Genomic DNA, 14,738 nt, shown 5'->3' with positions numbered 1-14,738 from the left:
GGATTAAAAAAACTAAATAAATATAGCGATCTCTTCCACACACATCCAAGCGGCGCATTTCATTCTGGAGCATAAAATACCGCATGTATTATGAAATAAACATGCTTTTTCGTGTCACAGGCACTTTAAGCTACTACTGTAGCTACAGCTGCCCTGGGGCAGTCTGAATGAAGTGAGGTAGCAGAATTGCACCATCAGCCCTTTTGCCCACAATAAACCACTCATTCTCACACTAATTTCACATAGACAAGCAGGGTGAAGTATCTTTCCCAAGGATGCAACAATGGGCACAAATGCGAGCTGGATTCGAACCCGATCCTTCAATCGATGGACGACCCGCTCGACAACCTTCACTACCGTTGCCACAAAGTACCAAAAGACAGGCAAGTAGCCAAGAGTGTGCACGCATTATCAGGAGTTACTACGAGACATGAAAAGGATACCAGGCCAGGAACCATGAGACATAAGCTAGATTCATACTGCTGGTTTTAATGCACAAATCCGATATTTTTTCATGTTTTTCCGACTCAAGTAGGGCAACGTGATGGTCTGTATGGGAAAAGTCACATACAGTGCCTTGCAAAAGTATCCGGCCCCCTTGAATCTTGCAACCTTTCGCCACATTTCAGGCTTCAAACATAAAGATATGAAATTTAATTTTTTTGTCAAGAATCAACAACAAGTGGGACACAATCGTGAAGTGGAACAACATTTATTGGATAATTTAAACTTTTTTAACAAATAAAAAACTGAAAAGTGGGGCGTGCAATATTATTCGGCCCCTTTACTTTCAGTGCAGCAAACTCACTCCAGAAGTTCAGTGAGGATCTCTGAATGATCCAATGTTGTCCTAAATGACCGATGATGATGAATAGAATCCACCTGTGTGTAATCAAGTCTCCGTATAAATGCACTCTACACTCTGTGATAGTCTCAGGGTTCTGTTTAAAGTGCAGAGAGCATTATGAAAACCAAGGAACACACCAGGCAGGTCCGAGATACTGTTGTGGAGAAGTTTAAAGCCGGATTTGGATACAAAGAGATTTCCCAAGCTTTAAACATCTCAAGGAGCACTGTGCAAGCCATCATATTGAAATGGAAGGAGCATCAGACCACTGCAAATCTACCAAGACCCGGCCGTCCTTCCAAACTTTCTTCTCAAACAAGGAGAAAACTGATCAGAGATGCAGCCAAGAGGCCCATGATCACTCTGGATGAACTGCAGAGATCTACAGCTGAGGTGGGAGAGTCTGTCCATAGGACAACAATCAGTTGTACACTGCACAAATCTGGCCTTTATGGAAGAGTGGCTAGAAGAAAGCCATTTCTCAAAGATATCCATAAAAAGTCTCGTTTAAAGTTTGCCACAAGCCACCTGGGAGACACACCAAACATGTGGAAGAAGGTGCTCTGGTCAGATGAAACCAAAATTGAACTTTTTGGCCACAATGCAAAACGATATGTTTGGCGTAAAAGCAACTCAGCTCATCACCCTGAACACACCATCCCCACTGTCAAACATGGTGGTGGCAGCATCATGGTTTGGGCCTGCTTTTCTTCAGCAGGGACAGGGAAGATGGTTAAAATTGACGGGAAGATGGATGCAGCCAAATACAGGAACATTCTGGAAGAAAACCTGTTGGTATCTGCACAAGACCTGAGACTGGGACGGAGATTTATCTTCCAACAGGACAATGATCCAAAATATAAAGCCAAATCTACAATGGAATGGTTCAAAAATAAATGTATCTAGGTGTTAGAATGGCCAAGTCAAAGTCCAGACCTGAATCCAATCGAGAATCTGTGGAAAGAGCTGAAGACTGCTGTTCACAAACACTCTCCATCCAACCTCACTGAGCTCGAGCTGTTTTGCAAGGAAGAATGGGCAAGAATGTCAGTCTCTCGATGTGCCAAACTGATAGAAACATACCCCAAGCGACTTGCAGCTGTAATTGGAGCAAAAGGTGGCGCTACAAAGTATTAAAGCAAGGGGGCCGAATAATATTGCACGCCCCACTTTTCAGTTTTTTATTTGTTAAAAAAGTTTAAATTATCCAATAAATGTTGTTCCACTTCACGATTGTGTCCCACTTGTTGTTGATTCTTGACAAAAAAAATTAAATTTCATATCTTTATGTTTGAAGCCTGAAATGTGGCGAAAGGTTGCAAGACTCAAGGGGGCCGAATACTTTTGCAAGGCACTGTAGAAGTGGACCATTTCAAATTCGATCTAGGTCACTTTTGAATGTGGTTAAAATCCATCCAGAGTTCATGCAGCAATTACATCAGCAAAGAGCGAGAGAGTTACGGTAGCGGGGCCGCTGTGCATTAGCGTTAGCGCCTAGTTTGAACACGGTTTTGGGGGCGGGCTTGACAACAGTAACGAAAAAAAAACAAAATGGGTTTAAGATAAGGCTGAGGATGCTCGGTTTTCTCTCTGTTTCAAATGAGCAATATTTTAAGATTGCGTACACGGCCGAAAGTCGGTGCCAACTGTCTCTATGTGTTTGTGTCATGCACGGACTGTGCGTGGATCCAATCAATCCATATAAACTTTGAATATAAGACTAAACGGGCATTATTTATATCTCTTATTTGTATCCTCTCTTTGGAAATCAAAATTTGATCACCTTTGAATGAGGTTGAGCCAGCATAAGTGGTCATTTGTTTTCGTACCTAAATAAACAAAGTTTTTGTGTAAAAATGGGCAATAACATGTCCAAAAAGGCATCGCATCCACATGGGGCTCCCCAGGGATCTGTTCTTGGCCCTCTTTTATTTTCTCTTAATTCATTGCCTCTTGGTTCTGTTTTTGGAAAACATGGTGTTTTATTTCATTTTTATTCTGATGACTGTCAGATTTATTTTCCAATGGCGCAAAATGCCTTAACGATATAAAGTTGTGGCTTTCACTTAATTTTTTTAAGTTTGAATGAAAGCAAGACTGAAGTCATGGTGTTCGGTCCAAGTAGCCAGGCCTTCCTGAATGTTGACCTCACCAAAAAAACATATGGAAAAATCAGAATTGTGCATTAAGACCTGCGGTATGAACCTAGCCATAAATAAGATGCCAGGAAGCACTACACCTCACAAAGAAATGAGGAGGAGATACCAAGAGGAGTGGTTCTTAACCTGGGTTCGATCGAACCCCAGGGGTTTGGTGAGTAAGTCTAAGGGGTTCGGCGAAGGTAAAGAAACAGAGCCCTATTTTTATACGCTGATTAAATCCAGGCAAAGTGGCTTTTTAGACCAGGTTTTGGACTTGTTTGCTCCAAATTTACAGGCTTAATCCATTTATTTTAACTGTTAGTCCTTGATCTGATGAGAGAAGGAACTGGTTTGTTCAGTGGAAGGTTAACTCACATCTGGTATGAGTGGAATACAGTACGCCAATGGGCAGCATGGTCTCAAATTTTGACCTGTTTATAAAACATGCTGTCAAAATCAAAATGATTTTAAACAGGAATTTGCTAAATTATTAGTTTGCCAGCTTAGATATATCGGTTTTGAATTTGAAAAAAAAAAAAAAAAAAAGGCTTCATTATCTAATTCCGAGGGCTTCGGTGAATCCACATGTAAAACTTGTGGGGTTCAGTACGTATAGCAAGGTTAAGAACTGCTAACCGAGAGACAGGCCAGCACACCAAGCATTACGACAGTGGAGTTTGTAATGAGATACGACTTCTCGCTGTGGTTTTTCATTTGCACCACTGCGGCGAAGAAGCAGCTGTAGAAATTGACTAGCCTCTTGCCCAATAAAAATAAATACATTCTGATTCTGAAGAGACAGCCAGTGCACCAACAGATGTAAGGAAGCCACCAGAGACAGCCTAGTAGACCAAGAGACTAGGATGAGGTACCAGGCAACAGGTCAGTACACACAAATTTTGCATGTGATACCAGCCCATTACATCAATTAAACCAGATGGCAGTCAAGTGAGTGTAGAAGAAATACTTTATTATGATTTTGTGACTACATCTTCATAGATATTTGCCACTCATGTTCAACAGGACATTAAAAGGATATTATTATTATTATTGTTATTATTATACACAGTATTTTTGTAAACATAGTCCAGGAAAGCCAGGGTGTAGTTGTTCACGTTGCATCATAACAAATTCGCCCAGGATTACACTGAAGAATAGTTTAGACTTTTAATCTTAGCTACACATCAAACACACATGATATGACATTTAGGACATTTAAAATACTTTACATTCACATTTTTTATAAACCATTTGATAAATACAAGATTAGATATAACAAAAGAATATATACTTTTATATCCTCTTATATAGTATATTCCACATATATTTGGATTTTTTTTCCAACTCTGTAGCTTTACTTCTCTCTGTAAAGTTTGTATGTCAAATTAAAGAGAAAAAAGTAAGACAGAACTTTCATCGTGGCACTTTTATGGCAATAAAAACAAATAAGTAAAAATGCTTATGGCGTTCCAGCATAATTCATAGTAGGGTTTCCAAACTTTGAAGAGCGCGCAAACAATTGTTTGTTTTTGTGGTAATTCCTGATCCATGTTGTCACAAAAAATGTAATGTAATATATTAAATTAATATCAATGCATTTTTCAGTTTGCCAGCAATTATACAGTTGAATGCATACAGTGTATCGCAAAAGTGAGTACACCTCTCGCATTTCTGCAGATATTTAAGTATATCTTTTCATGGGACAAGACAGACAAAATGACACTTTAGCACAATGAAAAGTAGACTATGTGCAGTTTATATAATAGAGTTAATTTATCTTCCCCTCAAAATAACTCAAAATATAGCCATTAATATCTAAACCCCCGGCAACAAAAGTGAGTACACCGAATTGGACCTACGTACATCCCCAAATGTCCGAATTGAGTACTGCTTGTCATTTTCCCTCCAAAACGTCATGTGACTTGTTACAGGAGTGCTGTCAGCATTGCTGAAGATATTGGGGGGGGCATATTCCCACCACCATGCTTGACTGTAGGCATGACATACTTATCTTTGTACTCCTCACCTGGTCGCCGCCACACATGCTTGAGACCATCAGAACCAAACAAATTAATCTTCGTCTCATCAGACCAAAGGACATGTTTCCAGTAATCCATGTGCTTTCTTGACATGTCTTCAGCAAACTGCGGGCTTTCTAGTGTACAGTCTTCAGAAGAGGCGTCCTCCTGGGGTGACAGCCATGCACACCAATTTGATGTAGAGTACGGCATACGGTCTGAGCACTAACAGACTGACCCCCAACTCTTCAATCTCTGCAGCAATGCTGAAAGCACTCCTGTAACGAGTCACGTGACATTTTGCGGTGTACTCACTTTTGTTGCCAGGGGATTAGATATTAATGGCTATATTTTGAGTTATTTTGGGGGGAAAATAAATTAACTCTACTACCGTAATTTCCCGAATATAACGCGCACTTTTTTCCCCCCAAATCAACTTGTAAAATCATGGTGTGCATTATAAACGGGTACGTGGATGGAGACAGAAATATATATTTATGACATATATATATATATATATATATATATATATATATATATATATATAAAACGATTTTTTTTTTTTAATTGACACGGCCACGTGTAGTTGAAGAAACGTATGCGGCGACCCGTTGCCGACCATTATGGTACGTGACGTCACCATTTTGTTTCGGTAATACTTCACTCTAATTGGCCGAATGATTTCGTCTGTGGTAAATTCAGCTTTTTTAATGCTTCATAAAGCACATAATTTAGTTTCTTGAACTCATTTGAGTCAACGTTTATTGCAGCTCCGCAACTCGGACTATAACAAACGTAACAGACTTCCTGTGTGTGTCTGTCAACTATATCTGTCCCTTGGGAAACTCAAACCCAAATAACAATAGTTCCTATTGTTACTGTCGTGTTGACAGCGATGAGTGCTCTCGGATTTCCCACTTACGTTCTTTCATTTTACCGTGTCAATCCATGGAAGAAACATTTATTCATCATGATGAAACGAGCAAGTGATACAGCAGCCTTTAAAAGAAAAGTCACATCTGTTTTGTTTTCTCCTAGATTCTGGTAAGTTGGAGAAGTTGTCAAATCATATTATTACCGTAAATATTGTCAGGTTACGGTAATGTTTTGAACTACCAATGTGCTATGCTTGTGCACCAGTCAGTAAAATGACATTTCTGTATCTGTAAACAAGCTCTGTTTTCTTGTGTTCTTCCATTCATTGGTGCTAAAATTAGGGTGCGCGTTATAAACGGGTACAATAATTTTCCTTAGATTTTACAAGTAAATTTGGGGTGCGCATTATACATGGGTGCGCTTTACATTAGGGAAATTACGGTACTTTTCATTGTGTCAAAGTGTCATTTTGTCAGTGTTGTCCCATGACAACATATACTTTAATTATCTGCAGAAATTCGAGGGGTGTACTCACTTTTGTGATACACTGTACATGTAGTAAGTTTGGGCCTCTTGGGTATGACACAGTATGTGGAGTATACTGGATGTGTCAATTCATTCATAGGTTTGGGTCAGTTTGAGAAAAAAGAAATACTTTGCTTGCTCACCGAAGATTAAAACCACCTTTTCTTCATAGAAAACGAACTGTTTTTGAAAATTAAATGTAATTATTTCAAAAGTCTTAATAGCTTTCATAGGTAGTCAAGAAAAAATGACATGGTCATATAAATAATTACAATTACAAATAATAATGATAAAATTACACAAATAAATTCTGTTTCTCCTCCAAAACTTAATACATTTAGAATAACATTTTCCAGGAAAATTAGTTACAATGTTTTGAGAGTAATGTTGAGTTCATATTTATTCAATGTGGCCCTAACATAACTCAGCTCAGAATGTAAAAGCGCTACCATCATTCAATCCATCACATCACGCTCAGGATTTGTATGAATATTTTGTTTTCCCTTGTATTTTTAATTTAACGTGACACAAAAAATGGCTACCTGTTTGGCCCTATTCGGACCATTATGGCACACAAAGTGATTGGCATCCACAAACTAAGGTATTACTGTGTGTGTATATAAAGTATACATCTCTATATATGCGTGTACATATAGATATACATATGCACATACACAGTATTTAGATCCATATATCTGCGGCTTCCTGAGTCAAAAAAGTTCATTTTTACTTTTTTTTTTCTTTTAAACCGCTCTCGAAATGCAATGTAAAAAATAAACGCAGTGTCTCGCTCGATTAAGGCACGGATAAAGCAACAAAAGAGCAAATATGCTCGCCTAAATAAACATAACAACATTCATAAGGCCCATAAAAGTAACAAAAAGTGTGTCGTATGAATTTTTGGTTTTGATTCAGTGCCTTGCAGGAGATAACAGTCAACATTGCTGAACTTGAGTCCATGAATGCACTACTAAACATTGTCACTGACCAGTACGTGTATGTAACACTAGAGACGTGAAACGACTTGTAGGCTAATATGATATGAAGAAAGCCTGGCTAAGTAACAAGAGTGGTGCAACTGGCTAAAAAAAAGGCCCCTCTCGTCTTGGGACAATTGATGAAGGAATTCTTGGGGTATTCATCAGATGGCCAACCAGTGCCTGAGCTGACAGACGGGAAAAGAAAAGAAAAAATGTGTGCAATGTTTGTGGGAATATACTTCAGAATGTGTGCAGTTTTTGGTGAAACCTACTTACTTTAAACTGCCGTATGTTTCCCTCCGCCACCAAGTGATGTTCATGTTCGGGAGTGATGCAATAGGCTATTTTCTGCAAAACAATTAAATATGTCATTGTCAGCAAATACCAAGAACACACAGTCGGTTTTAAAATTATTAAAAGATTGAAGTGGAAATAAGAATCGTGTCAGAAAAGTTCCAGGACTGGTGTTAGAACAACCCAAACTATGAATGTTCCCCTGCAATGTGGGCTATATGAACAACAACACTCCAGCTCACAATGCCCTGAGCAGCTGACAGTTTCTGGCAGAAAGAACAAGTTGTTCTTCTTCTCCCCCAATCTGTCATTTCTTTTTTCCTGTTTCCCGAGATGAGTGGTCATCTTTGGGGACCCAGTTAGAAGAACTGGACCACATCAAGATGGCCGTGATGAAAGATCTGCTGAAAAATGTTCCCTGGAATGTGTGAATAGTGGGAAAGTAGAGTAAGAAGGCATGTTGGAATCCAGGCGAATTACTTCAAAGAGGAAAACCTGTTTGGATTTGGAAATAATATTTACCATTTGTTCTGGAACATTTTCTGACATGCATTTTTTTGAAAAAATCTTCATAGGTTTACTATTTTGAGGCTTTAATCTCATATGATTAAAATCTGTAAATTGAGGAAAAAAATACTACTCGATTATTAATTTTTATTAGAGATGTGATCGTAAATTTGAGGCCGAAAACATTCGTTTGAAAATAGCTAAAATTGCATTTTCGCTTTTCGGTTAAAAAACCGAACGTTGACCACCGAATAGTGTGAAGAACCGTAGTCCTCTTGTGATTACGTCATCAAAAATATGGCGAGAAGCAAAATGACTGGCTCACAGCCAACATTCCGCGGTTTGGAAATATTTTGAGGTATAAAGGAAATATATAAATTAATAAATGAAGGAAAATATAATAAATTTGCTTAATTGCTGTTACACGCTCTTTCTGAGGTTGCTTTCCATTGATGTCCCCCACATCGAGTACAGTGCATTTGAGCCCGTGAGTGAGTACAGTGATCCCTTGTTTTTTGCGGTTAATGGGGACCAGAGCTCGCCGTGATAAGTGGAAAAACCAAGAAGTAGCACAATTAAAAAAAAAAAAAAAAAAAAAAAAAAAAATGTGTGTTCAATGTATTTATTCAGATTTAGCATTGGAAAGAGATACATATAAGAGTTTTTTTTTCCACTTTTTTCCCCCAAAGTATAATTTAAAAAAATGTATATATATATTTTAATAATTAGTTTTTAAGCACTTCAAATGTTATATTTATGATAAGTTTTAAACATGTTACAGTCCCACCGAAATATTTTTAAACAGGAATAAAGTAAATGCTTGACTTTTTTAAATGCTTCTGTTACCTCCCTTGGCTGTGACTCTTGGAGTGACATGTGGAAATTACAAACTGCTCAGGATCACTTTTAACATGTTGCGTTTATTGCTGTGAACACAACACGTCCGGCTGCCTCGAACATCGCCACACACACATTCATTCCAGCGTGCGCTTCCTTATCCGCCGCCCGCACATGTGCACGCAGTTGTGCTCATTGACTGAGTCTACTGAAATCCTCTCACTTACACACAATGAGTTGCCACAGCAACTGTTTAACACTAGAAGTACCATGGGTGTCCCATTTTGGGACATCCTAGGATCATCCCCAAGACTGTACCACTTTGGGACAGAGTTTAGCCTTTGTTTTGTAAATAGGGCCATGACTGAAGCACCGACATAGGACACGTTGGCCGCATCCCATTTCTATTTTTCTACCCCTACCCCTTGGCCCTTCAAACGGAGACATAAGGGGTAGGGCTTGAAACGTCAGCCCTACAAATTGGGACAACCCTTCACATTCACGTACGTCATATGTCCGTTCGGCCAGTTTTTACGTAACCAAAAGCGACGATAAAAAGTGCACTAAGTGCACTTGTGCGTTTAGCAAAACTGAAAAACAAAACAAACATTACAAATGAAGAAACACAATGAACCATGAACTAACGTCACAATTTGTGGTGTCTTTTTTAATTTATTTATTACACCCCTAATTAGTGCACTTTTTATCGTGATTAATGTTTTTTAACTATTACTTTTCTGACTGAAGAAAACACATTGAGAGTAGATAATACTGGTCATCAGTTGTTAAAATATTATTTAGATGTATCAAGCTTGTTTCATTTAATTTAAGGAAAGCAAACAAAACAAACACTTGTAACCAACGGGAGGGTCCACAACACATGCACATAGATGTGGAGCACTAGTTCAGTTTAAATTAATTTGGTTTCAAATTAAATGTAATATTTACACCATTGTATGAAACCTGAATGATAGTTTGTTTCTGAACCAAGAGTGGTATTTACTAATCTTGCATATTTTTTTCCAGCAATTTCATGTGAGGTGCTTTTCTTTTTACCACTGTTGCTTGGTGTGCTTAGTTGTAGTATTTCTAAATATCTATGTATACCAATGTATATCCACAGCAAATTGTTAATTGATCTTTTCAAAAATGTTTTTTAACATGTAGAGGGTATTCAAACAATACATCCGAATGATTAGAATGATCAAAATACTATTATTAAAATATCTTCAGAAGTTTAGCAGTTTAGTGTCAAGTAAGAAGTAACAGTGAAAGTAACCTGACTCATGAAGGTGACTTTTTTGCCAAAATCATCAATATTAAAACAATAAAAGGCACTATCCTTGCTCTATCACAGTCTATCTGAGCTATATTCTATTCCTTCAGTATCCCCTCCCCACATGGTGTCCCCTTTGCAAATGTAGCCATGATGAGATAGCAACGCTATTTACATTTGGTAGAATCTATATTCAACGGAAACAACAAACTATAAACAAAGACAACAGGAGTACACTAAACTCCCATGTGGCACACTAAAATTCTTCCAGCATTTAAATCTATTCAGATTTGTCTAGGCAGCGTAACAGGACAAAAAAGTGAATAAACAAAAACAAAACACAAAAAGGGCAAAACAATCCATCCTTCAATTCCCTCCAAACCTTTAAACCCGTTTGAGACTGATATGCCGGTAAATTCCCGTGCAAGGTGACACAGGATTTACCAGTGTCATAGCTTTCAGACATGGAGAGATTTCCCGGGAATAACCCGAGATGGACACTTTCAGACTTGTCTCGACTTGGTTACTTGATGCTTTCTCTGTGGGGAGGGCGGCTGGCGGGATTTTATAAGCTGGACATTATGTCATTTTAGGTAGGCATTGGTAACAGAATAAACCACATATTTCCAAAGATGGACGATTGACTGTCTCTTCCGCAGATTTACAATCCAGTAGCAATTTAATTTAGGGATGCTTCCAGTTTAGTCTAGCCATTTTCAGTTTGCCATGTTGATAATTACGATGTTTGTTTACCACTTTTCGTCGGACTGCGAAGAAAGAGGAACTGACATTCAACCTGCCATGATATTTATGTCATCAGCCTTCACGCTGTGACCCGGGAATTAAACGCCTGCTTTCACACATTCCGCGTACTGGGTTCGTCCTGGACATTATACCAGGACGCGACCCGGTAAGTTTCCATTTCCTTTCCATTTTCAGTTGACACGAGAAATTGCTTTCACACACAAGGGCAACCTGTTTAAATCCCGGGAATTAACCGGAGTTCAGGTATGTGTGAAAAAGGCTTGATTGTGAAAAGTACATGAGATTAAAATCTGATGGGGTCGGATGGGGAGAGCTCTGGCCAAGGAAATGACTCGTCTGACAACCGGAGAAGCAACTTTTGAGCAGAGTGGCAACAGGAAGTGCCAACGAGGATACCACGGTCCAGGCGGAGTTACGGCAGAGTAACGCTGACGTGAGAGGGATGAAAACAATTCTCCAGCACTTTGATGATTGCTATCGTAAATTCTTAAGGGCTTCATTCCTAAAGAGGAATGATTATTTTGGATGTGGCTTAAAAGCGGAACATCCCTTTCAGCTTCAAAGTGTAGCCATAACAGCAATTAGGCTGACTTCTATTATATAACATACTTTGCAACGTGTTCCATCACAAATGGCATCTATAAAGGTCACACAAGCTCACTTTCACATTTATAACTATTTACCTTGTTGAAATGGGTTTTACTGACCTCTTTGAAGGTTCCTGGCACGCTGCAGAATTTGTACACAGCATAGACGGGCACAAAAATCATCGAGGACATGGCCACGCCCCATCCCAAAACGTTGGACCAATGGGGGAAGATATATTCATCATACTTGAGGCCTGACGAGGTCACCGTGCTGGCAATGACCACAAACTGTGAAGTACAAAATCAAGAGAAAAACGCTGACATGAATACAAGTAGCATTTCAAATAGTGTCACAGATAAGAGTTCATTCAGACCCAACATTCCAAGAAATAATAATTTGCTATGGTAATTTTATAACTTTCAAACCTTGGATGGATTGCCAAATGTGGAAAGTGAACCTTTACACTTCTTTAACTTCTTTACAATCAAAAATACTATTCGATTGCTAAATTTGTAAAGGAAGTCTAATTTGTCTCTGATAAAACCTATAACTGTTAGAGCTGGTAAAAAAAATGTTCTGCCAATATATCGCAATCCCTCATGTGACGATCCGAGTATCGATACTTCTTTATGAGTATCGATACTTTAGATACTTCTAACTCATTCACTCCCAGCCATTTTCACCGGAGCAACCCCCTTCGCTCCCAGCCATTTTACTGGATTTTGACTTGATTTTGCAAGGCCCACAGAAAATTCTGATCTATTGCTATATAAGCATGGAACTCACCAAAAGAAAGATTAGACTCTCTTCTTTCAGCTGGAAAAAAGTAAGTTCATATCTTTTTCCATTCTTTAGATATCAGCATTAAAAAATAGCTTAGTTTGAGCAATTTTCCAATTTCTAATGAAAAAACAGAAATTGAGCTTTTTGTAAAAGCATACATTTAAAACATAACTTTGACTTTAACACAGCTATTTTTTGCTTTTGTGACATCCCAAACATCTAAATAATGTTTTCCTTCTACAAAATAACATAAACAAAAAGACAAACAGCGCTTTTGATAGCAAAGTAACAATTTATTTACACATAACTAAACTATTGAACTAAGAGATGAAGATGTGGCCGCGGCTGTATCGGCAGACGGGGTAAATTTTTTCCTCATCACCGCCTGTCTGTCTCATCAAGATAGATTTTTTTTCTTCTTTCTTTTGTAGTGACCACTACCTCATAACAGAATTCACCTTGGCAACTTGTGTGAGGCATGTGCCTTGTGTTTACATCCGTCTCCATATTTTTCTCACGCTTCTTACTTCTTCCAGCTTCCGTTTCCTGACTATTTCTTTTCATTCATTTCCTTTTATGGTCCGATATGAGTTCTTACCAAATGCACTACTGCCCTCCAGTGGCCAGTTTTAATGCTTTAAAATGGATTTTGAGCGTTGTGCTTTGGAGCGAACTTGCATCAGAACCTAGCGATGTCTCTTGTGAAAAAAATATATATAACGTACAAGATGTATAAATACGCTTTTGGGAAACAAACAATTTAAAACAGAACGTATTTAAATGTTTTGGGGAGCAAATGAGCTAAAGTGCTGCATCAACGCAGCGCCGTCCACAAGCCAACAAACTAGACATGTCCCGATCTGAACACTCTCCGTCCTGCTGCTTTTATTGGTCTGCACTGCGTTCTAGATTGCTTGTTAAAGTTAACAATGAGTGACAGCTGTTAAGGCTTTGACGCTGCCAGAGAAGCCTGGGAGCACTTCATTGAGCTTGTTTAAACACTTGCAGTAGTTATCTCTCACAAAATAACAAACCAAGTAAACACTGCTATTATGGAACATGTAGAAACGACTCCAGACAATATGACCGTCCACATATAAAGGATGTTTTCTTCATTCGTTTACCAAAGCCAAAAACTCAGGAGAAATGTGAACGATGGATCAACCTATTGCAGACGTCGAAAAGACCAATTTAATGCCAGCAAGTTGAAGCCATTCACCTTCATATGTAGTAAACATTTTGTTGGGGGCCACGGTCAGACAGATGACAATCTGGATAGCCTGCCCGAAAGAGTTAAGCTACCGTATTGGCCTAAATATAAGACGGCCCTGATTATAAGACAACCCCCTCTTTTTCAAGACTCAAGTTTGAAAAAAGACTTTTTGAACACCAAATTAATTTTTATACAGAAAATAAATTACAGTACATCCGAAATAAATGATTATAACAATATATTTGAGAGAAAAAGCATGTTATTTTGCCTCATTCAAATCTTAATATCTGAACATTTAAATATGTAAACTAAAGTGCAATCACATTCGTAAATGAATGGCTTCTGGTTTTTGAAATGTAAATAAACCAATCTATTGTGATAAAACAACAAAATTGCAATAACTGCATTAACCATTAAAGTGAAGTCTAACTAACTGTAGTCTTGAAACAAATCTGAATAAGGAAAAACATTGCAATAAAATCATGCAAACTGGTTAAACTTGAGAGTAGCTGAGATCTGTCATGACAGAACATCGCTTCAATGATATCTGGCACCGGCTAGCTTCGGGAATGGGTATAACATCTAGACCGCGAATATAAGAAGACCCCCTCTTTTTCAGTCTTATTTCAATGAAAAAAACACCGTCTTTTATCCGGGCCAATACGGTATTTTGATATTTTTACTTATTGTTTAGCTTAGCGTTTCGTCGTGCTGTTTCTGTCTGACAATGAATGCCCTGAAAAAATGGTATCTGACTTCCACTGTTGTTCGGACCTGTGTTGCCAACAGTCAGATTGCCTCACACATCAATTGTGATATTTATGAACAATCTTTTTTATTTAGCTGTTGAGAATTGGGAACCAAGAATTTGTTGTTAAGAACTAAGGCCTAACCTACAGTGATATGCTTGAGAAGTTATTCCCAGTAGGAGCTAACAGAGTTTTTGTTAAGTTTTGTAACGAATTTTGGTTTGTTGTTGCAGATTGAATGTATTGTCAGGCGCAAGAGAAAAGCACCATTACCACAGCCACTGGCAAGCACTCAAACGTCAAAAAGAAGGAAAGTGGTGGACTTGGCAAATACTGTTC

At 38.3% G+C, this 14,738-nt stretch overlaps 1 protein-coding gene across 4 annotated transcripts in view; it reads right to left on the bottom strand.

Annotated features, from left to right (window-relative positions):
- Positions 1 to 3,976: 3,976 nt before the first annotated feature.
- Positions 3,977 to 14,738, bottom strand: part of slc6a2 (solute carrier family 6 member 2) — a 106,361-nt gene continuing 95,599 nt past the window's right edge. For all 4 annotated transcript variants that reach the window (XM_057839685.1, XM_057839658.1, XM_057839675.1 and 1 more), the window contains exons 13-15: positions 11,774 to 11,941; positions 7,664 to 7,735; positions 3,977 to 7,572 (exon numbers count right to left, since the gene is read on the bottom strand). In XM_057839685.1, coding sequence (XP_057695668.1) covers positions 7,549 to 7,572; positions 7,664 to 7,735; positions 11,774 to 11,941 — 264 coding nt within the window. In that variant the 3' untranslated portion in view covers positions 3,977 to 7,548. The remainder of the gene's footprint in view (positions 7,573 to 7,663; positions 7,736 to 11,773; positions 11,942 to 14,738) is intronic.

This window comes from Corythoichthys intestinalis, chromosome 1, assembly GCF_030265065.1.
Source record: "Corythoichthys intestinalis isolate RoL2023-P3 chromosome 1, ASM3026506v1, whole genome shotgun sequence".
Classification (NCBI taxonomy): Eukaryota; Metazoa; Chordata; class Actinopteri; order Syngnathiformes; family Syngnathidae; genus Corythoichthys; species Corythoichthys intestinalis.
This window is presented reverse-complemented; position numbering and strand designations above follow the sequence as displayed.